General features: G+C 62.7%; 1 protein-coding gene across 7 annotated transcripts in view; it reads left to right on the forward strand.

The window, feature by feature from the left end:
• SULF2 (sulfatase 2) overlaps nt 1-27,768 on the forward strand; it is an 89,508-nt gene that overhangs the window by 47,659 nt on the left and 14,081 nt on the right. For all 7 annotated transcript variants that reach the window (XM_051844953.3, XM_051844952.3, XM_070051727.2 and 4 more), the window contains 5 exons: nt 10,319-10,470; nt 19,367-19,536; nt 23,365-23,515; nt 25,188-25,363; nt 27,507-27,635. In XM_051844953.3, coding sequence (XP_051700913.3) covers nt 10,319-10,470; nt 19,367-19,536; nt 23,365-23,515; nt 25,188-25,363; nt 27,507-27,635 — 778 coding nt within the window. The remainder of the gene's footprint in view (nt 1-10,318; nt 10,471-19,366; nt 19,537-23,364; nt 23,516-25,187; nt 25,364-27,506; nt 27,636-27,768) is intronic.

Genomic DNA, 27,768 nt, shown 5'->3' on the forward strand with positions numbered 1-27,768 from the left:
CCACAGCCGGAGGAGTCTGTTCCTGTCTGCGTGTGGAAGGTTTTATGGGCATTAATTTATGTATCGCCCACAACTAATTTCACTCGGTGGCAGCAGGGCTGGATGAGCGCAGCAGAGACCTGGTGGCTGCAAAGCTGCAGATGGTGGTGGCACTGGCCGGGTCACAGCCCAGCCCTGCGCTCACTGGGGGCGGGCAGAGCTGGGGGCACCTGGATTCCCAGATGACAGAGTTGGCCGCTTAGCTCCCTCGCGCTTGGCCATCTGGGCACAGACTGCCCAGCAGGGGCGGGACGCTGGCTGCCAGGCTGCAGCGTCCTGGGGACTTGCCCTCATCGGCAGGCTCCCCACCATGTCCACACCCCAGCGCAGGAAGTGGAAGACACAGGGAAGGCACGCCCACTTCTTGTGGAGAATCGGACAGAAGTCGCCCGTCATGTGCACGCAGGGTGCCTGTGCATGGAGGAAAACACAGGACACAGAGGAAGTCGGTTACGTGGAAACACTGGCCGAGCCCTTCTTCCGACCGCGTGTGCTGCCTTACCCGGGAACCCCCGGACCCAAAGCTACATTGTCTGCCCTTATTATTCGCTGTCCTCTTGCAAGTGCAGGGTAGAACTTTCTAGCAGGTATATGACATACTCAGGTCGACTAAAACGGGATTAAATAGTGTTACGTTGTCTGCAGCCAATGGGTTTTCAGGGTTACAACCAAAACAAGGAATGGCAGCAGGTTGAAGCAGATGCAGGTGTGAGAACCCAGCTGTCCGTCACCCCAGGCCTCACGGGGGTCTGTGCAAATGTGAAACGGTGCAGTTCCCGCCAATCCCGTGCTGTTTGGGGAAACCTACATGCTACAAAGTGATAGATCTGTGATTACTACTCTTTCAAATAATTGTCACAGTTCTTTCCATTTTTTTTTATTTGGAAGGCAGAGAGACAGGGATCTTCTGTCTACTGGTTCTCTCCCCAAAGGCCCACACAAGTCAGGGCTTTGTCTGCCCAGGCTCCCGCGTGAAACAGGGCGGTGTGCTCCCGGCAGGATGGCCTCACAGAGCGTCCGACTTCATTTGTCGCCGGCTGACCCGCGTTGCTCGGGCTCCTGCTGTTCCTCGCCCTTGGCAGCCCGGATGTCCCTCTGCGCACCTGCTACTGCGGTCCTGGGCGCGCCCTGTCCAGGGTCTGCCTCTCCGGATGTCCCTGGTGCGCCCTGTCCAGGGTCTGCCTCTCCGGATGTCCCTGGTGCGCCCTGTCCGGGTCTGCCTCTCTGGATGTCCCTCCACCCACAGCGGTCCCGGGCACACCCCGTCCAGGGTCTGCCTCTCCTCCGGGTCCCCATGGCCAGTGCCTTTTCCCTTGAGGCCCAGGTTTTCCGGCTGCCTTGAGGGACCCACAGTTCCTCGAGGAGCTGTCTCCCTGGACAGGCGAGGTCCCCCGTGCTGCTGCTCCCCTCTGCAGATGGGCTCGCTGAGGCTGAGGCGCGCGCTCGTACCCGAGGGCGCGGGGCTGGGGCTCGGTCCTCTGACCGGAAACTTCGCCCCGAAGGCCCCGTGGCACCCCTGCTGCTGGGGCCCACGTGTGCCCAGGGCAGATCTGCAACCCCGGGGCCCAGTCGCCCTTTGTCACCCGGGCCTGTGCGGTGCAGCGTCCCTGGCCTCGCCCCTTGGCCCCAGGCACCGCCCTCCGTCTCCGGGAGGCCCAGCCCTGCCCCCTTGGTCTTGCCTGTGGTCAGCGGGCTCTGCACACGGCCCCGCTGTGGGTGGTTTCTGCAGTGTGTGGCGCCCTCCGCTGCAGCTACCGCGGCAGAAATCCTTTTCAATAAGACAGGGGCACGGCTCTCCCAGCCCACAGATCCTGCCCTCCCACCAGCGGCTGCTCGACGTGTGGCTGCTCCTGGCAGGTGCTGGGCCAGGCTACTGCACCCAGACAAGACTCCCACCTCTTGGAGCCCACATCCTGGGTGAGGAGAAGAGAACAAATAAGAAGACAGATACCTCCTTCGATCATTTCAGAATCAGCCTGGGGGAATCGAGGCGGGGTCCTTGAGAGGGGAAGAGGAAGTGTCACATGCCCACAGCAGCGGGGGGGGGGGGGGGAGCAGGTGCAAATGCCCTGGGGTGGCCGAGAGCTAGCTGTGGGGTGGCTGGGGCAGGGTGAGTCACCGGTGGGGCTGGCTGGGTCTTGGGTTCCGGGTGACCCTCTGGCAGCTGTGGTTTGGGAAGGGAGAGCCGAGACGCAGGTCCGGGAGGAGGACTTTGCTTGCTGAGCGGGAAGGGAAGTCTAGGGACCCAGACGCTTCTCTGTCCCCTTGGGGCTTCGTAGCGCCCGAGAGGTTTGGGGTTTCCAAGCAGGGGCTCTGAGGGGCCAGGGCCGGACGCAGCTCTGCAGCCAGCGACTCATCAGGGGACCCCACCCCCCATCTCCTTACATGTCAGGTCCCAGGGGAGAGGCTGACGGGCTGAGCTCAGGCGCACGCCTGCCTGTGGGTGGGGAGAGGGCGTGATTGGCAGTTGGGACCTCTGCGTTAGGGGTGCAGTGGTCATGGCTCTTCAGGGGTCACCCAAATGATAAACCACGTGTGCGTTTCTGCATGTATGTATGTGAGTTGTATGTGCATTGTGTGTTCAGGTGTGTGTGTAACCTATGTGCAGATGCATGTGTGTATGTGTTATATCTGTGTACTTTCACATGTGTGCATGTTACATGTGATGTATAGCATGTGTAATATATCTGTACATTCACACACGTGTATGTGTTATGTCTGTTGCACATTCACGCGTGTGCAGGGGCTGTGTATTCCTGCATGGGTGTTGCATGTGTGTGTGGAGGTGCTGTGTGTGCACGTGTGTTGCATGTTCATGTGCGTGGAAGTGCTGTGCATTGTACATGGGTTCTATTACAAGGGGGGAACTATGAAATCAAAGCGCCTGCGCCGCGGCTCACTAGGCTAATCCTCCGCCTGCGGCGCCAGCACCCCAGCTTCTAGTCCCAGTCGGGGCGCCGGATTCTGTCCCGGTTGCCCCTCTTCCAGGCCAGCTCTCTGCTGTGGCCAGGGAGTGCAGTGGAGGATGGCCCAGGTGCTTGGGCCCTGCACCCCATGGGAGACCAGGAGAAGCACCTGGCTCCTGCCTTCAGATCAGTGAGGTGTGCTGGCCGCGGCGGCCATTGGAGGGTAAACCAACAGCAAAGGAAGACCTTTCTCTCTGTCTCTCTCTCTCTCACTGTCCACTCTGCCTGTCAAAAAAAAAAAAGAAAGAAAAAAAAAAAGAAAAGCAAATGAACCTTCCATGAAACGTCAGCTGCCCGAGGGGCGCTCGTGCGAGTGGACTCCGGGGCGCTCTGACCGCCGGCAGTCTCTGCAGGACCAGGACGTGGGCGAAGACGGTGTGGGATGAGCATGTGCCCAAAGTCGCCGGCGTCCTGACCACAGCCCTGTTGCCGTCTTTCCCAGCTGGCCCGTGCGGGGCCCAGAACGTTCTCCGAATGAGGGGCTGCTGTCAGTCCCCTTCGCTGCCGTACGGGGGGACGAGAGGATGAGCCGAGTGCTGTCTCGTGCGGCTCAGTGGAGTCACTCGTGTGGGGTCCCGGGGTTAGGAGGTGGCAGACGGAGAGTGAAACCCAGACAGTCGGGCTGCAGGGACCCCTGCTGGCCGCTCACTGCGTCACCTCCCGTGTAACGGGGACAAGGGAACGGGTGCCGGGTAGGGGTTCACACAGGCGTCCCGCATGCGGCCAGGCCTGCTGACCGGAGGCAGCAGTGACCCCGAGCCTCCTGCTGGTTTCCAGCAGCGCAGCCCTGAGCTCTCCTTGTGCCTTTGGCTCCCGCCTCTGCCTTACGTCCATCACCGCATAATCAGGGCTGCCGGCCGAGGTGAGACGCGGCTGTCCCAGGACACAGGGCTGGGAGAGACCCGGACGGCAGGGTTCTCCTGGCAGGCTCTCCGCGGCTCCCCAGCTGCCTGGGACTGGTGGGGACCTCCATGAGCCAGACACCATGTGCAGGTTCCAAGGCAAAGCGGCCAGGAGCCGCGCACCTGCTGCACCGCGGGGCCCGGGAGGACTGGGGGTGGTGATGATCCCCCCCGGGGGGAGGGTTGATTCTGCCACCGCAGGGACTCCTGACCCCAGTGGGAACTGAGCACCGAGCGCCGGCAGGGGGAACAGGCCCACTGGTGATGTGAAGACGCCGCCGTGGCGGGTGCTGGTCCTGTGCCAGCCCTGAACTTAGGTCCTTGGCCCCTCTGTGTCATGGGTCTGTGGATGCAACCAACCGAGCGTGGAAAATCGCCAGGAAAACACGCACCTGTACCGAACATGTTTGGATGGTTCTCGCCAGAATCCTGAGCTGTGCGCTGTGACGTCGGCTCTGTAGCGTCACCATTGTGTCCGGTGTTACTGACGTCGGCTCCATAGCGTCACCATTGCATCGGCTGTTACAGGTCCTCTAGACTTGACTTGAAGCAGACCAGCTGGCATTTGGCAGTGCCCTTGGGATGCCCACACCCCGTGGCAGAGTGCACTGCACTCCTCATTCCATTTCCTTTTTAAGGTTTTATTTATTTATGTGAGAGGTAGAGTTACAGTGTGGTTGTGTGGGGGGATCTTCCATCCGCTGGTTCACTCCCCAGAGGGCTGCAATGGCCGGAGCTGTGCCAATCCAAAGCCAGGAGCTGGGAGCTTCCTCCAGGTCTCCCACGTGGGTGCAGGGGCCCAAGGACTCGGGCCATCTTCTACTTCCCAAGGTGCATTAGCAAGGAGCCAGATCAGGAGTGGAGTAGTCAGGGCTTGCATTGGTGCCCATATGGGATGCGGGCATCACAGTTGGTACCTTAACCCTCTACGCCACAGCGCCGGCCCGAGATCAAAGGTCTTATGCAGGCCGGCGCCGCGGCTCACTAGGCTAATCCTCCGCCTAGCGGCGCCGGCACACCGGGTTCTAGTCCCGGTCGGGGTGCCGGATTCTGTCCCGGTTGCCCCTCTTCCAGGCCAGCCCTCTGCTGTGGCCAGGGAGTGCAGTGGAGGATGGCCCAGGTGCTTGGGCCCTGCACCCCATGGGAGACCAGGAAAAGCACCTGGCTCCTGGCTCCTGCCATCGGATCAGCGCGGTGCGCCGGCCGCAGCGCGCCAGCCGCGGCGGCCATTGGAGGGTGAACCAACGGCAAAAGGAAGACCTTTCTCTCTGTCTCTCTCTCTCACTGTCCACTCTGCCTGTCATAAAAAAAAAAAAAAAAAAAAAAAAAAAAAAAAAAGGTCTTATGCTGCACGTGTGAGAGCTGTGGTCTCGCCTTTCCGTGGGGGACTTCCTAACACCATGACCTCCAGTTCCAGCCATGTGGCTGCAGGTGCCTTTTTCGGGGCTGAGTAGTATTCCATCGCCTGCAGGCCCCGCATTTTCTGCATCCGTTCATCAGTGCAGGCACTCCTAGGTGGCTACAGCAGCAGGTGCCTGACAGACGGGTTCCATTTCTCCTGGGGGCTCACTCGTAACCAGCAGTGAGATTGTGGGACCACGTGGTGGCTCTAGTTTAGGGTTTTGAGGACCCTCCAGGCTGTCTGCACACTGACTGTGCTAACCTCCATTAGCAGCAGTGTGCACGGGTCCCGTCCATGTGGTTGCCAGCGCGTTCTGTCTGATTGCAGCCTGACTCGCTGCGGGGAGGGGGAGCTCGGCGTGGTTGGGCTTTGCCAGTCCCTGGTGAATAGTGACGCGGAGGGTTTTCTGCGGTCGCCTGTCAGCCGCTCACACGTCTTCCTCTGGAAAGCGCCTGTTGGGGCTCCTTGGCTTCGGACGTTTGCTGCCGCGCGGTGCTCCCTGTGCGCCCTGGTGTCAAGCCCCCGCCCGGTGTCTCGCTTGCAGACGCTGCCTCCTGCCTCTGTCGGTTCCTCCCCTTGCAGACGCTGGTTCCTCCCCTTGCAGACGCTGGTTCCTCCCCTTGCGAAATCTAATCAAATGAGATGCTCTGTGGTTGAATGAGATCCCGTTTGTCTGTCTACATTTTCGTTTTCCTGTGCTACTGGGGTCTGGTGCAAAACGCCCTTGCCTATTCCCATGGCCTGAAGCGTCTCCCCGATGTTTTCTTCGAACGGTTCAGGTTGCACATTTAGTAGCTTCCTAGAAATAACCTCAGCCTGCCCAGCGTGGTTGTCTGCCCATCCCTGGCCAGCTGGGGGCCGGGCAGACACGGCAGGAACGGGTAACGCGTGCACCCCTGCAGCCCGGAGCGCAGTTCAGCCCTCGTGTCCCTGAGTGAGGAAGCGGAAGTGCCCAGTGGGCCACAGGACCAGCCAGGCCAACCCGGAGCCCTCGCGGCCTGAGCCTGTGCCTGGCACCTGGGAGACCGCGCTCTGTCCTCCGCTGCCCAGGCACAGCGGCGGCCGGCACCTCCTCCGCGCCCTTTCCTGGCCTGGTGCTCATTCCTCTTCCTCTGCTGCCAAGTCGCCCTGCCCCCCATCTGTCCCTCCCCGGCACTGTCCCAGCCGCGGCGGCTCGGCAAAGCCAGGCTGCCCGGGCCCCCGCCACGAGCTGTCCTTTGCGTCGGGGTTTGGATTCCGGCTCAGTCTCTTGGCTGCAGCTCCCAGTCCCGGAGCCCCAGGGCCCATGCTAATGTGCTTCTCCCACCTCAACTGGTGCCGGAATAACCATTTTAAAAACTGCCTTGGGAAATCTAATCAAATGAGAGCGAAATCTAATTTGGCACTAAAAGCCTGGCTGTACCCCATCTTCCGGGCCCTTATGGAGCCTGAATAATCAACTCTGGGTTTTGTAAGCGCCGGAGGGGGAGAGGGAAGGCTGTGCGAGGGGCCATTCCAACAGGAGGGCTCAGGACGTCACATCTGTGGCCCGGGACGGTGGGCAAGGGACCGTGGGCTCCCAGGACCTCACGTCCCCCCTCCCCCAGGAGACCCCCCCCAGCTGGGCCGGGACTGGAAGCTCATTAGCATGGCACGCTGCAGGTCCTGGGAGAGACCTGGCCCGGGTCCGAGGGGACAAATCCCGGGACGGGGAGACCTGGGAGGGGACCGAGGGCCCCAGGGCGTCTGTCCCGGTCTTCAGCCGCTCTTCTGCAAACCCAGGGGCGAAATTCTAGGCGTCTGAAGCGACGGTGGGCCTGGGTATGTTCTAAGAGGTGTCCTACACTCTGGCCCAGTCTCCAGGAAAACCACGTTTAGTGCAGACCCTGGCTGCGCTCCCCCAGGGCCTGCGTGGCCCCCGTCAGCCCCCCATCCTGTTCTCTCCGGGGTGTTACCTCCCCCCCACCATGATGTTACCTCCCCCTCTTGCAGTGTCACCTCCCCCCCACGGTGTCACCTCCTCCCCACAATGTCACCCCCCCATGGTGTCACCTCCCCCTGCGATGTCACCTCCCCCCTGTGGTGTCACCTCCTCCCCATGATGTCACCTCCCCCCTGTGGTGTCACCTGCTCCCCACAATGTCACCTCCCCCCCATGATGTCACCTCACCCCCTGCGATGTCGCCTCACCCCCACGGTGTCACCTCCCCCCTGCAGTGTCACCCCCCCACAATGTCACCTCCCCCCCATGATGTTGCCTCCCCCCACGATGTCGCCTCCCTCTCCACGATGTCACCTCCCCCATGGTGTCACTTCCCCCCCATGATGTCACCCCCCGCAGTGTCGCCTCACCCCCACAGTGTCACCTCCCCCCCGCAGTGTCGCCTCACCCCCGCAGTGTCGCCTCACCCCCGCAGTGTCACCTCCCTCCCCACAGTGTCACCTCCCCCCCGCAGTGCCGCCTCACCCCCGCAGTGTCGCCTCACCCCCACAGTGTCACCTCCCCCCTGCAGTGTCACCTCCCTCCCCACAGTGTCACCTCCCCCCCGCAGTGTCGCCTCACCCCCTGCAATGTCACCTCCCCCCTGTAATATCACCTCTTCCCCACAATGTCACCTCCTCCCCACAATGTCACCTCCTCCCCACAATGTCACCTCCTCCCCACGGTGTCACCTCCCCCCCATGATGTCACCCCCCACGGTGTCACCTCCCCCCGCGGTGTTGCCTCCTCTCCGCGGTGTCACCTCCTCCCCATGATGTCACTCCCCCACAGTGTCACCTCCCCCCCTGCGGTGTCACTTCCCCCTGCAGTGTCGCCTCCTCTCCGTGGTGTCACCTCCTCCCTCCCTACTGTCTTCCTCGGGCCCATAAGCTCGTTCCTGCCCCAGGACCTTTGCACCACCCGTCCCCCCTTTCCCCAGCCGACTTTCTTCTTGTCTTCCCACCCCCGAGCACGCAGCTCCGCGGGGCCCTGTGGTGCTCTTGGCTGTCCTGATCCCCGCTGTCACCGCTACATCATCTTCCTTCGTCACAGTCCGCTGCCAGGATGCCCACCCCACGAGGGGCCAGCCCTGTGGCACCTAGCGCAGCTCCTGCCTGCTGTGCCATAAGTGCCCAAGATGCCATCACGGGTCACCCAGTGAGGGGGCGCGGTCTGAGGACCACGTCCCAAGACGGCTTTGTCTCTGTGCCAACATCACAGCACGTGCTGGCCCAGGCCCGGGCCGTGTGCTGTGGCCGGCATCCGTGCAGGCCGTGGTTCCAGGCTGTCACTGATGAAAAGGCTCACAAGGGGCCGGCGCTGTGGCACAGCCGGTAAGGCCACTGCCTGCAGTGCCAGCATCCCACAGGGGCACCGGTTCGAGTCCCAGCTGCTCCGCTTCCCTTCCAGCTCCCTGCTGTGGCCTGGGAAAGCAGTAGAAGATGGCCCGAGCGCTTGGGCCCCTGCACCCACGTGGGAGACCCAGAGGGGGCTCCTGGCGCCTGGCTTTGGGTGTAGCTCTGGCTGTTGCAGCTGGATGTGTCAGGCGAGGGCGGGCTCTGCAGGCGGCCACTTCCTGAGCAAGCTCGGAGTTAGGTGGGCTCCCTGGGGGCGCAGGCCCTCCCCTCCCCGCCCTGCCTCCTTAGAACTCGGCTTGCTGGTTTGGTTGAGACAGCGGAGACGCCTGCATCCCTCATCAGAGTACCGGGGTTCAATTCCCGGCGCGGGCTCCTGACTCGCACGGACCCCGGCAGGCAGCGGTGGCGGCTCCGGTGGCTGGGCCCCTGCCTCTCCGTGGGAGACCTGGACGAGATCCGAGCTCCCAGTGCTGGCCTGGCCCAGCCCAGCCTGACTGTCGTGAGCATTTGGGGCTTGAGCCAACAGATGGGAACTTGCTCACTGGCTCACTCTTAACCTCGTATTCCTTGAGGGCGGCTCGCTCTCCAGAGGAGATGCAAGGGCAGAGTTGGGCTGTGCGGGCCCCGCGTGTCCGTCCAAAGCCCTGGTTACAGCCGCGGATCTCGTCCAGCCGCTGCTCTGTTCTTGCAAACGTTTTGCTGCACCGAGCCACACTCGCCTGTCGCTGTCTTGTCTGTGACCGTTTGCTCCAAGGACCCTGTGATCCGCTGACCCTGGGTCCTTCCTGGCTGCCCTCTCCTGGGGAGGCCGGCTGGGCCCCGCTCTGTGGGATGCTCCCGGGGACAAGGAGCGGGGAGCCGGGGGTCGCCATGGTTTTGCTGCCGGACGCGAGGTTGGCTTCTGCTTGTTTGCTGTTGCGGCTGTGCCTCTCTGAGCACGTCCTGTACGCGAGTGCTTTTCTCTCGGGCAGGTGCCCAAGGTCGGAGCCCTGAGCCAGAGGTTATGACCCAGCCGAGGAGGCCTCCGCGGGGGTGGGACTGGCTGACCCCCTACCAGCAGGGTGCGAGGGGTCCCAGCCACCTGCAGCCGCACTGACGCTGGGTGTTGCCGGTTGCTCTAAACATGAGTCACGTCGGTGGCCGTGTGGTAGACTGAGTCCAGGGAGTGCACGTACTTGAACCTGAGGTTTTTCACTCACTGACAACCGACGCTTTCCTTCGGCTTCCGTCGTGAGCTAAGCCGCCCGCCAGTCCAGGCTGTGGGCCGTGGGAACCGCCAATGTTTGGGTATCGCAAAACCGAGTAGTTTCACGAGCCGCAGCCTTGCCGTGGGCGCTCTGCAGGGTCTCGCCTTCACCGTATTCGTGTTCCAAAGGACGCGTCACTCCATCACAGAGCCCTCGCATAGTTTGATGATCGTATTTGGACATCATAGGTTTTCCCTGCCAGCCTCGATATGACACCGTGTGCATGTGACGACGCTGGAGAAGGGGACGTGGGCCCCAGGATGGTGTCTTCAGGGGGCGCGTTTTGCCCAGTCAGGGTGCCAGCTCCACCTCCGAGCCTGCGGGTCCCCTGCCCGGCCGGCGAGGGCGCTCGGGGAGCAGGCCGGCAGGTGGAAGCTCACTGCCTCGGCCTAGTGAGCGGGGCCGGGGCTCCTGCCATCTCACACGCCTCCCTCCTGCCCGCAGCTTTCTTCGGGAAGTACCTGAACGAGTACAACGGCTCGTACGTGCCGCCCGGCTGGAAGGAGTGGGTCAGCCTGCTGAAGAACTCCCGCTTCTACAACTACACGCTCTGCCGCAACGGCGTCAAGGAGCGGCACGGCTTCGACTACGCCAAGGTGAGCTGCGCCCTCCGGCTCGGGGTTCCAGCCGTGACCGCGACGTGACCGTGACCGCGACGCGTGCCCTTGAGCCACTCCCGTGCCCTCAGCGTCCGGCTGTTTTCTTCTCCTGGGGAGTGGCGTCTGTTTCCAGGAGTTCGCTGGACTGACGTTTTACTGAATCAGCGTGTTCTTGAGAAAATGCACACGCGTGTGGGCGGTGGCTTTTCACACATTTGCACGCCGCCACCGCCCCGCCAGGCTGAGAGCAGCGTGGCCACCGCCCCGACAGGCACCGGTGCAGCTCTTTGCCCTGAGCCCCCACTGCAGGCGGGCGCTGGGCAGACCCACTGCGCGCGTGGGGCTGCAGCTGCCGAGAGCCGCGTGCGTCCACCTGCCCCGCCAACCCCGCGCGTTTGTGCCACGCTCCACTGGGTGCCCCTGCCGGCTCCTTCCTCCCTTCTGCTGGGATCCTGCGTTTAGGGCTTTCCAGCCTGGAACTGCTGCAGCCAGAGCTGCTAGCAAGAGTCGCATGCGCACTTAGGCAGACACGGGCACTCGTTTCTGTCCGCCACGCCCCTGACGGCCGGGTTGCTGGGGACGGGGTGTGTGCTCAGTGGGTGCTGCTGAGGGTCTGCCTCCGTCTTCACGGGTGGAACTGACATAAGGTGAGGTGCGCCAAGTGGACAGCGAGGTGAATGTCCACACCCCTGCGCGTTGGTCTAACCACTGCCCCAAACGAGGTATAGGACGCTCCGTGCCCCCAGGTGGCTGCCTCGGACCCTTCCCGGTCATTGCCGCCACCCCCAGGGGTCAGCTCTGCTCAGACTCCCGCCCCCAGGCCTGCTGTTGTCCCCTCGAGAGTGCCACAGGAGTGGAATCCTGCGCCATGTTTGCTCTCGTGTCTGGCTGTTGCGCCCCGCGTGACCTCTGTGCGAGGCAGCGGCATGCATGCCCGTTATCTCCGTGTGCCGGGCGGTGTGTAGATACACGAGAGGGGCTTTAGCCGTTCAGCTGGTGGGTGCTTGGCTTGACCCCTCATTGTGTCCACTACAAAGACGCTGCCAGCCCCCAGCGGGTGCCGACTCCGCACCCTGTGGTCGGAGACCCCGGGCAGCTGTGGAGGCGCCGTGCCCACCTGCGCTCCCGGCCAGAAAGTCAGGAGGGTGCGTGGCTCCAAGTTCCTCACCTACGCTTGGTTTTGTTGGCTTTTTAAAATCACACTTGGCCGCTTCTCGGCCTTTGGGCTGGGATCAAGCGTAGAATCTGTTCTTATCAGTTTACAATCGCACTTGGCTCTCTTATTGGTAAACAGAATTTCACCTGTAACTGAAGAGGAAGTAGGTGAGGCTATTTAACAGACCATCCAGCAGGGACGGTATCAGGCATGGCTGCATCCAGAGGCTCAACAGGAGCTCCGTAGAGGCGGCTTCTCTCCACTCTGTTCCCTTCCATCCTGCCCCCTTCACAGGGACCCCCAGGTGATACCCACCCAGCTTCCTGCCTGGCTGTAGGCAAGTCTCCCACCCACCAAGTCTTGTTGCCTCTGCTTGGCTCGGAATCGGTCACGTGACTGTCCTTGAGCCGCTCAGGGTGGCCAGGGAGCTGCAGTGTTTCTGAGCCCTGGGTAGACGGCCTTGGTGAGCCAGAGTGGGCAGCAGGAGCCCTGCCCAGGAGTGTGGGCCGAGAATGGAGCCCCAAATAAAAGTGGGGAGCTTCCGCTGGGAAAAGGCTGACTACATGCGCAGCAGCCGGAAAGACAGCCTGCCCACCCTCACCAGAGGCTGGGTGGGGGTCCCGCCTGACGTCAGGACCGAGCGTCGGTGGAGTCCTGGCTGACGGTTACTTCCTGTGTGCGCTGTGTGCGCGTCTGCTCAGTGCAGGCTGGGGGCGGGGACCACAGTGACTCGCCCCACCCCCAGGTCTCCCCCACTTCCCCAGGGAAGCCACCCAGACTCCGGGCGACTGCCGACGGCCCGGCCTGACCTCGCTGCCCCCTCCTCTCAGCCCCAGGGCAGGCAGGTTCCCTAAATCTCCTGAAACACCCGTTCCTTCCTTTTTAAAATTCCTGCCCACGCCCGGGCCTTGGCCCAGAGCAGCCGATCCTCGAGTTCTCCCCGCGTCCTCCCGCGGCCGGGGACGGGATGTAGAGGGTCTGCCATCCTGCCCGTTCCCTGCCACACTCACACCGCCCCCGTGAGTGGCAGGAGCCCCCCGGGACAGAAGCACAGGCATTCCTGGGCCCCCAGTGACCGGGGCCTAGGGACAGAGGCCCGCTGCAACAGAGAGGAGGGGCTTTGCAGTCAGAGCTGGCTGGGGTCCAGGGTTCCAATCCTGAAGGCACCAGTGGGGAGCGAGAGCCGGAGCCGAGGCAGGGAGAGCGGGGAGCCAAGGCAGGCCGGGTTCCTATACTCTGGGCGGGACGATGCCTGCGGAGCCCACTGCCAGCCTCCGTGGGAGGCATGGGGCGGGAGGAAGCCATGTTCCTTCCCTGGCTCCTCTACAAGGCCCTCTGAGGATCCCATCCCAAGTCTCTGGTCTCTGCTTAGTAGTGTGTGACCTCAGCTGCCCCATCTGTGAAATGGGTAGAATGTCTGCTTTTCAAAGTTGCTGTGGAAGTCTCTGGAACCAATGTAGAGAGTGACAGTGAGAACCTACATTGGGTACGGGCCTGGGGGCGGCTGGGCTCTTGCCAGGTGCTTTACCCTCTCGGGCAAGCGCTTGGCACCCCCGAGGAGGGAGTGACAGGCTCTTTGCTAGCTGCAAGGGTCTGAGTCCACGCGGGGTTAGCCCCAGCCCCAGGGGCGGGCCGTGGAGCTGGGACCTGAACCCAGTCTTGCCCGACCCCGGAGCCCCCTGCCCGAGGCGTGGCGCTTCCTGAAGGAATGTGAATCTCTGTAAACCTGGCGGCAGGAAGCTTCGCAGCCTCTTCCTGGAGACGCCCAGGGCCCAGGGGAGGGCGACTCCCAGAGAGGGCACCACGAGGGCTGGGCCGGGGGCTGCCTGGGGCAGAGACCACCTCCCCGCCCCGCACCAGGCCTTGGGGGAGTGAAGCCGGTGGGGTCCGGCCCAGACGTAAGTGCTCCCCAGCAGGAAATATCTGTGATCACGAGGCCAGGAGACTGTGAGGCCGGAGAGGCCCGTGCGATTCGGGGAGACAGCTCAGCCAAGTTCAAACCAGGCAGAAACCCTGGCTTCCACGGGCACAGCGTGCTCACCTCCCGGGAGCTCCGTGGGAACCGGGCCCCGGCAGGCGCCTCAGCGGCCACGTTCTCTCCCCCTGGTCAGCGGCCACGCTCTCTCCCCCAGCCCTGGTCAGCGGCCACTCTCTCTCTCTCTCTCTCTCTCCCTCCCTCTCCCTCTCTCTCTCCCCCTCCCCCTGATCAGCAGCCCCTCTCCCTCTCTCCCTCTCATCACTGTCTCTCTCTCTCACCCCCTGGTCAGCAGCCACGCGCTCTCTCTCTCCCCCTGGTCAGCGGCGTGTTTCTTTCTCTCTTTCTCTCTCTCTCTGTCTCTCTCCCCCCCACACCCTCTCTCTCTCTCCCTCTCCCTCTCCCTCTCCCCTACCCTGGTCAGCAGCCAAACTGTTTCTCTCACCCCCTGGCCAGCAGCCACGCTCTCACACACACTCTCTCTCTCTCTCTCTCCCTCCCTCTCTCCCTCTCTCCCTCCCCCTGGTCAGCAGCCCCTCTCCCTCTCTCTCACCCCCTAGCCAGCAGCCACGCTCTCTCTGCTCTCTCTCCGAGCCCTGGGTGCCCATAGGGCTTCAGTGAGCGGAGCCCTGGCCCCTGCCCGGGTCCCCTGCTCCGCTCTCGTCTCCACAGGGAGCCCGGAGTGAGTATCCGCAATGCTTGTTGAGCGAGTGCTAGCTGAGCTCTTGGGCAGCCCCCGAGGGAGGAGCCAGGTCTGCCCCGGCCCCGCCCCAGAGCTCAGGCAAGCCCCGTCTGCACCTGCTGCCCTTCCTCCCGGAGAAGTCCTGTTCTAAGTGACCGTTCGCGGAGAACAGGACAGCTCGCAGGTCCCTCACAAGTATCGCCCCACGTCAGTGCAGATGAGGGGATGTGGGGAGAGGGGGCGGGGAGAGGGGGCGGGGAAAGGGGCCATGTCCCCAAGCCCTGGCACCACCTCCCGCCGGCACAGGTGCATGGGGTGGTCTGGCTTCCGGGCACTGGGTGTGCCGGCCGCACCTTGGCCCCGGGGAGCGGGAGGAGGCCAGGGTGACTCTGCAGGGCAGCCAGCCTATCTCCGGGGTCTCCCAGGCACCCTGCCCGGCCGCCCGCCCATTTCACTTTCCTGTTCACAACTGAGAATTGCTAAATCCTCCCTCGTGGCTCACCCCAAACAGCTCGTCCAGATCTGAATACGGCTTTCCCTGCTAGATCTGGACCCGGGTCCGTTCTCTCTGCAGGATCTGGGTCTCTGCACCCTTCCCCCAGCCACTCAAACCGGAAGTCAGTCAATCAGTAGAGGGCTGGCGGCAGCCCCTACTGCACCTCGCAGTCCAGTTAATGGCCTCGTCCTAGCTGTCTGCCTCCAGGCCAGGGAACACTGCCCCTGCCATCTTGACCCCAGACCTGGGCTTGGACCAGCAGGGTTGGCTGGTTCTCACTGGCCAGACCTGGCTGCCAGTCGTGCCCTCCCATCCAATCCCATGCATGGAGGAGGGCTCAGACAGGTGTGGGTGTCGGATATCCTTGCAGAGGTAGAGAGGGTGGGTGAGTGGCCCTTAGGCAGAAGCTGCTGAGCTGCCGGGACCCTCACAGCTATGAACCTCACCTTACAGAGCTGGCGTGTGCGGGCGCTGTGGCCAGTGCTTCCTATCTGTTAGCACTGTAGACCCCCGTGCCAGCCTGGAGAGGCAGGTGCAGCCCCCGCACTGTGTACACACACACACACACACACACACACACACCAACCACTCTGCTAAACAGGAATCAGGACACCGGGGTAGGAGCCCCTGAGTTACCTACCAGGGACCACGTAACCCACCTCCTGCGTGGGTGCTGCGGGCGGCTCCCCGGAGCTCAGGGAATGTGGAATTAAAAGGTAAGTTTATCTTGGCGCAAAACATTTTGAAATCCACCCATCCTGGGGTCTTCAAAAACTCATCAAAAATACATACTATGAATCAGTGATTTCAGAATGCTTTGCACCAAAATAAACTTATCTCTTATTTGTATTTCCCACAGACTTTTTGAAATGCCTTCCTACTGTGTGTTCTTAGACTTTGTATAAAAGGTAGTATATCATGCGTATCCTCACGGGATGGAACAAGATTTAGCCACGTTACGCATGTGTCTGTTGTAAGACTGATCCATGTAACCGTGGTTTATTCTTAAAAAACAAATTGATTGATTGATTTGAAAGGCAAAGTTAGAGGGAGAGACAGAGGGGTTGGGAGGCTTCCATCCTCTGGTTTTACTCTCTAAATGGCCATAACAGCTCGGGCTGTTTCAGACCGAAGCCAGGAGCTTGGAACTCCATCCAGGTCTCCCACATGGGTGCAGGGCCCCAAGCACTTGGGCCGTCTCCCACTGCTTTCCCAGGCCCCTTAGCAGGGAGCTGGATTGGAAGTGGAGCAGCCGGGACTTGAACCAGCGTTCCTATATGGGAAGCTGGCATCACAGGCCACAGCTTCATCTGCTGTCCCACAGTGCCAGCCCATCAAGTTCTTTCTCACTGCCGTATGATCCCATTGTATGTGCTTTCCTGATAGTGGTCATTGTGGCCACCAGGGGAGTGAACCAGAGAATGGAAGATCAATCGATTCTCTCTCTCTAACTCTGCCTTTCAAGTAAATAACTTTTTTTTTTTTTTTTTTTTTTTTTTTTTTTTTTTTTTTTTTTTTTTGGACAGGCAGAGTTAGAGAGAGACAGAGAAAGGTCTTCCTTCCATTGTCCCTCCACCCCCCCAAAATGGCCGCTACGGGCCAGCGTACTGTACCGATCCGAAGCCAGCAGCCAGATGCTCCTCCTGGTCTCCCATGCAGGTGCAGGGCCCAAGCACTTGGGCCATCCTCCACTGCACTCCCAGGCCACAGCAGAGAGCTGGACTGGAAGAGGAGCAACCGGGACAAAATCCGGCGCCCCAACCGGGACTAGAACCTGGGGTGCTGGTGCCCAAGGTGGAGGATTAGCCTAGAGAGCCGCAGCGCCGGCCTCAAGTAAATAACTCTTTAAAAAAATTAGAATCTCTCTGGGTTGACTCTTGTTCTTTCTCATAACAGTTTCTCTTGGGACAACTTCCCACATCAGTAACCACAGATTAAAGTCTCAGTTATTTGAAAGGCAAAGTTACAGAGAGGGAGGGAGGGAGGAAAAGAGAGAGTGAGCGAGAGAGAGTGAATGGATCTCCTAACACTGGTTCACTCCCCAAATGGCCACAGTGGCCGGGGCTGGGGCAGGCTGAAGCCAGGAGCTTCATTTGGTCTCCCCGTGGGTGACAGGGGCCCGGGCAGCAGTGTTAGGAAGCTGGATCAGAGTGGAGCAGCCGGGACTCGAATTGGCACCCACGTGGTCCTTATCCGGCACCAGGATGCCAGTCCCCAGATACACTGTTTAATGAAAGCAAGGTAGTTAATTGCCTCTGCTGGCCACTGCCTATGCTTTGCTTTGTAAACGATGTTGCAGTCACCCTCCTGTGCCTCAGACACAGTGGCTGGGTGTCCTTGAGGGCATGTGTGTAGACGTGAACGCAGCATAGCACGTGTAGGTGGGCACCCTTCAGGTGGAAGCTCCAGCCCTTTCTCCACCTTTATTTTTATCCAATTATCTTTCTGAAAGCAGCAGCTGTGGGTGAATCGCTCTCTAGAAATCAGAGGATGAATCTCACGAACGTTTTGCCTTCAAGCCAGATCAGCAGCTGAAGATTCACTGTTAGGGAGAGTTCAGGCAGATCTCAGCATCTTAGCTGAGCTTTTAAAGCTCCTGGTTTGGCCAGCGCCGCGGCTCACTAGGCTAATCCTCCACCTAGCGGCGCCGGCACACCAGGTTCTAGTCCCGGTCAGGGCGCCAGAGTCTGTCCCGGTTGCCCCTCTTCCAGGCCAGCCCTCTGCTGTGGCCCGGGAGTGCAGTGGAGGATGGCCCAGGTGCTTGGGCCCTGCACCCCATGGGAGACCAGGAGAAGCACCTGGCTCCTGCCATCGGATCAGCGCGATGCGCCGACCGCAGCACACTGGCCACGGTGGCTGTTGGAGGGTGAACCAACGGCAAAAGGAAGACCTTTCTCTCTCACTCTCTCTCTCACTGTCCACTCTGCCTGTAAAAAAAATAAAAAATTAAAATTAAAATTTTTTTAAAAAGCCCCTGGTTTCTGGGCACTTACTTTTGCTCTAACTCTTCTAACTCTTCTCACCCAGTGTGTGAGTCAGCCCCTGCTGGGGTCCAGTGCTGTGGCCTGGCAGGTAAAGCTGCTGCCTGCGACTCCAGCATCCCATATGGTTCGTGTCCTGGCTGCTCCGCTTCCAGTCCAGCTGCCTGCTAACGCGCCTGGGAAAGCGGCAGAGAATGGCCCAAGTGCTGGGCCCCTGCACCCACGTGGGAGACCCAGATGAAGCTCCTGGCTCCTAGCTCTCACCTGGCCATTGCAGCCATCTGGGGAGTGAATGAGTGGATGGAAGATTTGTCTCTCTCTCTCTCTCTCTCTCTCTCTCTCTCTCTCTCTCTCTCTCATTCTGTAACTCTTGACTTTCAAATAACTTTTTTAATGATCTCTTAACAAAAAGGAAGCCGCTCACTCTTCGGGAGACGCACTGCACACTTTGCTGTCACCTCCGCGTCTCACCTGCTGGCGTCGTCCCTCCCTCCAAGGCGCCAGTTGCCACCTGCCCGCTGTCCCAGCACACGCGGCGAGCTCACGCCTTCCTGAGCCCTTCTACCCGCTCTTTCTCCTCTCTAGAACTCTTTCTCTAATAATGGGGGGGGGGGGGGCACAGAGAGCACCAGCGAGCGAGTGTGCACCCCGGACAGGGTCGCCATTCAGATTCCTCCACAGTGCCCTCACAGGGCGGAAGTGGACTGGGCCGCGGGCAGGAGCGGGGAACTCGTCGAGGTCTCCTGCATGGATGGCAACAACCCAATTCCTCGGGCCGTCACCTGCTGCCTCCCCGGGTCTGCATTAGCAGGACGCTGGGGGCCGGAGGCAGACACAGGTGTCGAAGCCAGGTGCCCCGTAAGGGACGTGGGACGGATGCGCTGAGCCCTCAGCCGAATGCCCGCCCCTGGAACTCGGCCGCTTCTTCGGTGACTCTCAGCCCTGGGCAGCATCACACGCTGCCCACGTCGCAGCCTCAGCCTGGGCGCAGACGTCAGCGAAGCCCCCGGGAGATTCCCGCAGGCCCCCGAGGGTGAGACCCAGAGGTGCCCACCTTTCCTTGCCCAGGCCATTCTCCTCAATCAGGTCTCAGCTCACCTCCTCAGAGAAGCCCTCCCTGACCGCCCGGCCCAGCCCCAGTTGCTCCTGGCTCCTCTCGTAGTGGCTCGTCTGGCACACCTCGTGACTGTCTCAGTTTGGCTGCTCCCGCCCCCTGCAGGGGTGCAGGGATGCAGGGATGCCCTGCCCTGCCCAGAGCCTTGGGAAAACCTCACATTCAGGAGATCCGAGCTGTGTGACGGAGGGCGATTCACTTAACCTCTCTGCTCCTCCATTGTCTGTTCTAGACAACAGGGAGTCTCACGATACCTGTTTCCCACGGTCGTGGGCGGACACAGAGAACACAGGACAGCCCTGGCATGAGCCCTCCCTGTAGCCTCTGTCAAGTTGCTGCTCCTGCCCGCCCTCCCTTTCTTTTCCTCCATGGAGCCCAGCACCCTGTGCCGTCCCGTGGCCCTTACTGCTCCACAGCGCCCAGCAGGTAGCGGGTGCTTGGGAGGAAAGCCGGCCGCTCACCCACCACCCTCTCTCCCTGCACCCCCAGGACTACCTCACGGACCTCATCACCAACGACAGTGTGAGCTTCTTCCGCACATCCAAGAAGATGTACCCGCACCGGCCCGTGCTCATGGTCATCAGCCACGCGGCCCCGCACGGCCCCGAGGACTCAGCCCCGCAGTACTCCCGCTTCTTCCCCAACGCGTCCCAGCACATGTAAGCCTGGGCCCCCGGGGCGGGAGGGTCTGGCCGGGCCCCAGCCGTGGCTTCGGCTCACATGGCTCTGCCCGCTGCAGGTGCCAGGCTGGCACTTGGGGCCCACGTCCTCCTGCCGCGGGTGCTGTGAGGGGGGTCGGGACGGTTTCCTCCGTGAGCCTGTGGATTTCACGCACTTGGGGACGGAGAGCGTGCTTTGCCTGCTGCCAGCCGGTCGCCGCACTTCTCAGCCCTCGCTTTGCACCAGGGGACTCACAGCGACCCCTTGGAGTATCCACTACCCGGGGCCCAAAGAGTGCCTTGTGGAACCCCGAGTCGGGAGCCCAAGGCTGCAATCAGGGTGTCCCCTGGGGCTCGGCAGTGCCACCTGCCCCCGGGCCTCTCCCTGGGGCTGCTTGAGTGTCCTCAAGACGATGGGGTAGCGGCTTCCTGCAGAACCAGCAGAGAGAAAGAGGGACCAAGACGGACAGCACAGTCTAGTAGCCTAGTCTCGGAAGGGAGATTGGGCTCACGTGGGAGGGACGCCCTGGGGCGAGAGAAGTGGTGGCCGCGGGGGCCATGTTGGGGCTGCCTGTCCCCCGGGGAATTACCATTTTATAGACGAGAGAACTGAGGCGTTGAGAGGTGAGTGGACTCACCCGAGACCCCCCTCCCCACCACTGCCCCGTGGAAGAGTCAGGGTTCAAGTGCAGCCCCGTATTCATCTGCCTGCCTTGCCTGCCCCTCCGGTCCTCCCTCACCTCCCACTGGCACATCCTTCTGGAAAGTTCTCTCGCTTTCCTGGGCCTCCAGCCACCTCCGGCTTAGCAGGGACGCAGCACAGCCCTTCTGTGACATTCCTGGGCGACAAGGACAGGGCAGTGTGGAGTCTGCCTGAATATTCAGGGCGTTTAATATTCATCACCGTCAGGATGCAGTGCCCTGCTCACCGCGGCTGTAATTACCTCCTGGCAGGGTCGGGGGAGGCGGAGGCCGCGCGTTAACCTCCTGCTCCCTGGTCTGTGGGGCTGAGGCTGTGACAGAAGATGATGAACCATGGTCCAGGCGCGGGGCTGCAGGGCAAGGCTCCCCGCTGGCCCCCCAGGCCAGCCCCTCCCCCAGGTGCCCGCCCCAGGGTGGTGCGGGTGGGGCAGCACCTGCTCGCTCCCCCACCCCTCTCCTGCGCCCAGCAGCCCCGGGGCTGGCCAGGGCTTCCACCAGGGGCCTTATCTTCCCTTTGAAAGGAAAATTGCGGAAGTGGAGGATGGGCGGGAGTTGAGTCCAGCTGTGGCTTCGCAGGGCGTGGAAAGCGCTGTCCCCGCTGTGCCGAGCGCGTGGCCCGGACGCTCACCGCAGCTGGGCTGCTTCAGGCTGAGCGCGAGGCGGGGAAGAGGAGCCTGGGGGTGCGCGTCCTCACCCCCGCAAGCCCGCCCTGCGCCCCACATGGGGGAAGACCTGTGCACTCTGACAGGCGGCTGGGACCACCCGCGGCCACTCCACTCCTGACCCCAGGGCCCCATCACCTTCCCCTCTGCACACGGGCACCCAGACACGCTCATGTGAGCACACGTGAACACACGCAAGCACACGCAGACGCACTCACGGGCACTCACGGGTGCACTCACGTGCTCACGTACTCACGCACTCGGCCCCTCGGCCCTGGAGCTGCGTTCTCGCTGTGGCATCTGCCTGGAGGCTCAGGGGCCTCTCTGGTCCTGGGGGAGGGGACGGCCTCTGTCCCGCTGGACCCAGCGTCCTTTGGCCTCAGAATCCCGCTCCAGGAGCCTGTCCGGGAAAGGCTGCAGACCACACTCGCTGGCTCCGGAGCAGGTGCCAGCCTCCTCCTCAGAGGTTCAGGGGTCCTCGCTAAACATTGCACCCTGGACCCCGGGCCCCTGGGCCTGCAGGAGCACTTGGCCCACACCGTGTGCTGCGCTGTGCAACCCCCACCTCACCAGGGGGAGGTGGGCTTGGCAAAGCCGGTGTGGGGGAGGGCGGTGATCCTGAAAATCGAAGGCAGCTGAAGGCAGCGGCAGCGGGGGCCCGGGAAGAATTAGCAGCGGGAGGCGGCAGGGCACTGCCGAGTCTGGAGGCCGTGGCTCAGCTCCCGCCTTGCACGGCGACCGCGTCTGCCCGGAGCGGCACAGGAACCTTGGGGGAGATCTGAGAGGCTGCTCCTGTTGCCGAGCGCCCCAGCCTCAGCAGAGGCGTCACTACGGAACCCCCACCCCGGGTCCGCTCGCCTGCTGCGCACGCACGGGGAGGTGGTGTTGACTGCAAAGCGTGGAGCAGGGAGCCAGGCAGTCCCACCCTCCTCCCAGGCCGCCCGAGAGCGAGGGGCGAGGGTTCTTAGGAGCAGAGGTTGGGACTGAGAGGCGCGGGATCAGCTCACGTCCGTGTCCCCGGGTGGGCAGGGGTGCTTCCTGTGATGGGTCGGCTCTGTCGGGAATTAGTGGTGACCCTGGGGGCTCCAGGTGGTCTGGGGACCGCATGCCCGGCCCTGGGATTCCCCGACACCAAGCACCCCAGGACAGCACTGGCCATCAGGGTTTGTATCTATCAGAGAAGCAAACGACCCCTTGGAGGGCCAGCTGGATCGCCCCCCGGAACCAGGGAATTCCCCTAGCTAAAGGCCGGGCAAGGACGCCCTGGGCTGAGGGGGACAGGCAGGAGGCTGGGTCCTGCTTCACGTCACGGGGGTTCGGTTTCACTGCCATCCTGCCGTGGGGGACAGCAGGAAGAACTTAGCCCTCGCCAACAAGGCCTGTCCACCCCGCGCTCTCCTGTCCGCCCTGTGCCCTCCTGTCCACCCCGCCCCACCCCTATAAGACTCATTTTGAAAAGCTTTGTCCACAGCCAGTGCAAGCTCAACCTTTATTTTCTGTGCGGCCTGGAAGGAAGGAAGAATGGGAGGGAGGGAGGCCTGAGGGGCACGGGGCCCAGGCTCCTGAGACCCCCCCACTGGGTGGGGTCTTCAGCAGGGGCTTCTGCCGTGTCGCTCAGAGCCGGGCCGCGCACAGGCAGCGTGGCAGAGGGTGCTCTTGGTTTAGCGATCATTACCGGCATCATCTGGAAAGTTCAAGGCCGTGACCTGGGTACACCTGTGTTTCTGCTGCGTCATCCCGCGGCAGGTGTGTCTCAGTCCAAGGTTCTGCCGGGGAACCTGTGATGTGCACACCGGGCGGGTCCCGAGTGCGTGTCGGGAGGTGTCTGTGATGAGGTCGCCACAGCGGCGTCAGATCGCCACTCTGCCCCTGGGAAGTTACCGCCCCGCCCCGGGCCCAGGGCTGGCAGGACTGTGGCGGAGTCAAGGGGAGAATGGAGCCCTCTGACCCAGGCCTGACGGCAGTCACCGAACCCAAGGCTCCGTCCCTCGTTCACCGAGAGCCTGGGCGGGTCCCTGGACTTCTCGAACCCCTGTGTCCGCTTCAGGGAGCGGGCGATTAAGCTGTGACTGGGAGAGTGGTCGCGATGATGGCGCGAGCACGCACTGGGGGCTGCCCTCGGGGTTCTGCCCACACACGTGAGCTGCTTGATGTGCAGGTGAAGTTCACGTTTAACCAAAGTCTGCTGCCAAAGCACGCTCCGTAGCCCACCGTAACCCCGTGGCGGTTGCCCAGTGCCAGGGCGGTGGGCGACTCTGAACTTGAGCCTCTCCCCTTCGGAGGAGAATCTGAGTGAGTCCTAGAGAGGGGTCAAAGGGCCCGGGGTCAGGTCATCCGTGCCCCAGGCCTCTCGTGTACCCCTCGCTGTGGACAGCTGCTCTCTGAAGGCGGGCCCTGGCTCTGGCCTCTGGCCCCTGCCCGCACCCGCACCCGCACCCTGACCCTCCCGTGTGTGTCTCCCCAGCACGCCAAGCTACAACTACGCCCCCAACCCAGACAAGCACTGGATCATGCGCTACACAGGGCCCATGAAGCCGATCCACATGCAGTTCACCAACGTGCTACAGCGCAAGCGCCTGCAGACCCTCATGTCTGTGGACGACTCCATGGAGACGGTAGGCGCCTCCTGCTCCCGGGCCCCACACTCCCTGCCCCCTGGGCCCCACGCTCCCTGCCCCCGGGGACTCCACGCTCCCTGCCCCCGGGCCCCACGCTCCCTGCCCCCAGGGACTCCACGCTCCCTGCCCCCCAGGACCCCACGTTCCCTGCCCCCCCCGGGGGGCTTTCCTGATCGTCATCAGCTGGGGGTGAACAGACGCGGAGGCAGCGCCCGCCGGGCCATGTCTAGACTTGAGAGCAATCCAAGCAAAACCCCGGCCCGCTCGGAGCTCTAATTCCAGGTCTATGCCACCCAATATCATAGCGACGTGCGGCCCCATTTTGGGCTTTGTCACGTGCATTTTCTCAAATTTTTACTTGATAGGCAGTAGGTTCCCATCTGCCGGTTCACTCCGCAAACCCACAACCGCCAGGGCTGAGACGGGGCTGCAGCCGGGAACCCGGACTCCATCCGGGTCTCCCACGTGGTGGCAGGGACCCAAGTGCCCGAGCCGCCGCCCGCCGTGTCCCGGGCTACGCAGGAAGCTGGCGTGAGGAGCTCCCGCGTGGGACGGGGCGGCCCGAGCAGCGTCTTAACTGCTTGCCCAGGTGCCTGCCCCCACCGACGGTTTTTTAACAGCTTTATTGAGGCCTAATTTGCACACCCTACGATTCACCCGTTAAAGTGTGCGACTGAGCGGTTTCCACTCGCAGGCAGGTGCAGCCCTCACCAGCCATAACCACAGGCATTTCCCATTACCCCAGAAAAAACCGTCGCCCCCCAGATCACCCGTCCCCAGAGGGCCTGGGCGTTTCACACAAACGAATCGCACGCCGTGAGGCCCGTGTGACGCTGCTGTCACCCAGCCTGACGTCCCCACGGCTCTCGCAGGGCGGGGCCGGTGGTAACGTTCATTCCTTTTTATGGCAGAATAGTATTCCATCGCCTGGATGCAGATCCCGCTGTGTTATCCATGGCGATGATTAAATTCAACAAAATCAAAACGTCAGCTCTCCCACACACCAGCTGCGTGTCGCGTGCTCACGGCAGCCACAGGGACGGCGCAGTGCTGGCTCGCAAACCCTGGGCAGCGCAGGGACCGACGTCCCCCGGGTCGAGGCTGTGCCCTGGGTCACACGCCCCAGTGGCTGGGCACCCACGTCCCATGTACAGCGCCCCTCCCTGCTCCTGATGCCAGCTCGCTCGTGGGCACCCCGGGAGCAGCAGGGCTTGGCTCTAGTGCGTGAGTCCCTGCCACCTTTGTGGGAGACCCAGCCTGGCCCAGCCCTGATTCCTGTGGGCATTTGGGGAGCGAACTGACGGATGGGAGACCCACCTCTCTGTCTCTCTGTCTCGTTTCTGTCTCTCGCTCGCTCTCAAAGTGAGACAATAAAAGTCTGCCACAGTTGAGCTTCGCCTTCGTTGGACAGCACGCGTTGGGTGCCACCGCCCAGGGGCCACGGGCAGGGAGCAAAATCCCACCCCGAGGGACTTCCCTCCCCTCTCGGGGGCAGACAAGCTGCACACCAGAAGCCAGCGCTGGTGACGCTGGCAAGGACTGCTGCGAAGAGCCATGTGGGAGGGGACCGGAAGTGGCCTGGGGGGAGGCCTGCAGCGGGGGGAGGGGTCGCAGGCCCGGGTCTGTGCCAGGAGGCCCCCCGCACCCTCACCCGCTGCCTGTGTCACAGATCTACAACATGCTTGTGGAGACGGGCGAGCTGGACAACACCTACCTCGTCTACACCGCTGACCACGGCTACCACATCGGCCAGTTCGGCCTGGTGAAGGGCAAGTCCATGCCCTACGAGTTTGACATCAGGGTCCCGTTCTACGTGCGGGGCCCCAACGTGGAGGCCGGCTCTCTGTAAGTGCGGGGGCCCCACTCGGCATCTGCAGCCTGAGCCGCAGCCCGGGCAGAGGCGATTCCGGCGCTGGGCCCCGGGGCCCGTGTAGGAGCCGGCGTTCCCTGGGGTGGACTCCGGCGTGTGCAGTAGCGCTCCGCGGGGCAGCCTGGGCCGGCAGTGGCTGCACACCTGCACGCGTGTGGGCAGCCGGCCAAGCCCGGGCAGCTGGGGTGTGTGCGCGTCTCGCCCAGGGGTACAAAGGGCACTTGGATTTCCGTTCTGGGCTTGGCAGTCGCGGGGTCTGCCGATTGTCAGGGCGGAACTCAGACCTGGGCCTGGGCCAGGGTTATCAGCTGACATCAGCTGAGCTGGCTCCCTGCCCGTCCTTGCTCGGGGACCATGTGGGCCGCAGCCTTCAGCCGCCATTGCCCTTGAGCTAACCTTGGACAGGACACCTGCTGGCAGCAAACTGGTGCCTAGGACCCAAGCCCACCCCCAACGTGGAGGAGAGAAAGAGGGCGCTAATGTCAGGGGCATTACAGACACAGGGCATCTGTCAGCCAGGACTCCATGGGTCACAGGCAGAAGTGACCCTCCACCCAGATAGATGGAAGTTGCTCAAGTAACTGAAAAGGCCGACCCTAGCTGTGGCTTCAGGCGTGGCTGGATCCAGCAGTCACACGACGCCATCAGGAAATTCTTGGTCCCCATCTCTCAGTCCTGCTTCCTTCCCAGGCTGGGTCGCAGCTCCGACTTCCAGCCATCCAGCCTGGAAAACAGGCAGTGGTTTGAGCAGAAGCCCCGAACCCCTCACAGTGGCCAGGGTGATCAAAACCCCCGTGTGACCAGGCTGAGATCTGAGTGGGACGGGGCAGTTCCTCCGGGGTTAGAGGCTGGTGCCGCAGGGCCAGGCGTGGTGCTGGCCGGGAGCCCGGGGGGAGCAGGGCAGGGGCGTGGCCTCCTTCCCCGCAGGCTGCAGTCAGCTCAGCCGCGCCCCTCCCTCGGGGGTCCCCAGCTCCCTCACCCTGGGCGACGTGGCCTCAGAGTCCCCTCGGGTGCAGCACCTGCCCCTGGCCTCTGGCACACTCGGCCCCCGGACATTCTCGGGCACCGGCTGGGTCACAGGTGACTGAAACCCCGCGACCCAGGCCCAGCCCCTCGTGCTGCAGGGCCAAGTGTGTCCTTCAAGCGTGGGGCCCATGACCCTGTGCTAGGCGCAGCCGCGGAGCCGCTGCCCCCACGCTGGGAGAGCAGCAGGTGGAAACAGGAGGCAGGAGCGTGGCAGGCGGTGACAGCTCTTCCCTGATATTTACCAAGGCCCTACTGTGTGTTCCCAGCTGCACCTGCTGGGCATGCAGCGGCGGCTTCCTGCCGTGTGGACCGTGTCGACAGCCGGCCAGACACAGGGCAGGCTGGGAGGCGTCGGGATGAGCCTGGAGGGCGTGTCCGTGCCAGGGGACGAGTGGCCACTCAGGAAGCAGGTGGCTCTGTGTGGGGCGCAGCTGCTCAGGCTGCGATCTCCCCTTGCGCCTCGGCTGGGCAAGGGCAGGTCAAGTGCAGACAGGAACTTGACGCACGCACGCGGCCGGCCTGTCCCTGCTGGGGTGGGGTCATGGTGGCTTCTGCAAAGCCAGCAGGAGGGGATAGCGACGAGGGCGGTGTGGCACAGAGGCGGCGGCCCACGCCACCCTCGTCTTCTTGTTTGCTACAAGGCCAGCCCTGGCCCACGCTCACGAAAGTGTGGTCTCGGTGGCGGGGCGGGGAGGGTGCTCCCAGGGGCCACTTGGAGCCTGTCATGGGCCTAGTGGATGAGGGACATGGGGAGAATGTTCCAGACACAGACCAGCAGGGATGGAGGGCTGAGGCTGGACTGGGCCCTGCCTGGGAAGGAACAGCAAGGTGGCCAGCGATGGCCTCAGAGGTCCAGGGAGGGTCTGTGTCTGTGGGTCAGGGTTGGGGGCGGCCTGTGGTCGGCGTGGAGACGGGGAGGGCATGCCAGCAGCAGGCTGGGGCTCTGCTGAACGCGGGCACCGAGCAAGCGGAGCTGCCGAAGGTGGAGGTGACGGCAGGTGTCTCCCGGAGCCGTCTCTCCTCTCCCAGGCAGGGCTCCGCCCCCGCCACCACCGCGCAGGGAGCTGAGTCTCCACTGTTCTGCCTCCCCAGGAACCCCCACATCGTCCTCAACATCGACCTGGCCCCCACCATCTTGGACATCGCAGGGCTGGACATCCCCGCGGACATGGACGGGAAGTCCATCCTCAAACTGCTGGACACGGAGCGGCCAGGGAACCGGTGAGGGGCAGTAGGGCCCCCACCCGTGGGAGCTCAGGGTCCCGCTGCCTGGGCCCGGGGGCTCTTGCACCCCTCACCCCCAGCACCGCCCCACCATGAAAACGATGGGTGCCGCTCTCCAGGTCCCGCCTTC

The sequence above is a fragment of the Oryctolagus cuniculus genome, chromosome 11 (genome assembly GCF_051225735.1).
Source record: "Oryctolagus cuniculus isolate XC-2025 breed Fujian yellow rabbit chromosome 11, ASM5122573v1, whole genome shotgun sequence".
In the NCBI taxonomy this organism is placed as follows: Eukaryota; Metazoa; Chordata; class Mammalia; order Lagomorpha; family Leporidae; genus Oryctolagus; species Oryctolagus cuniculus.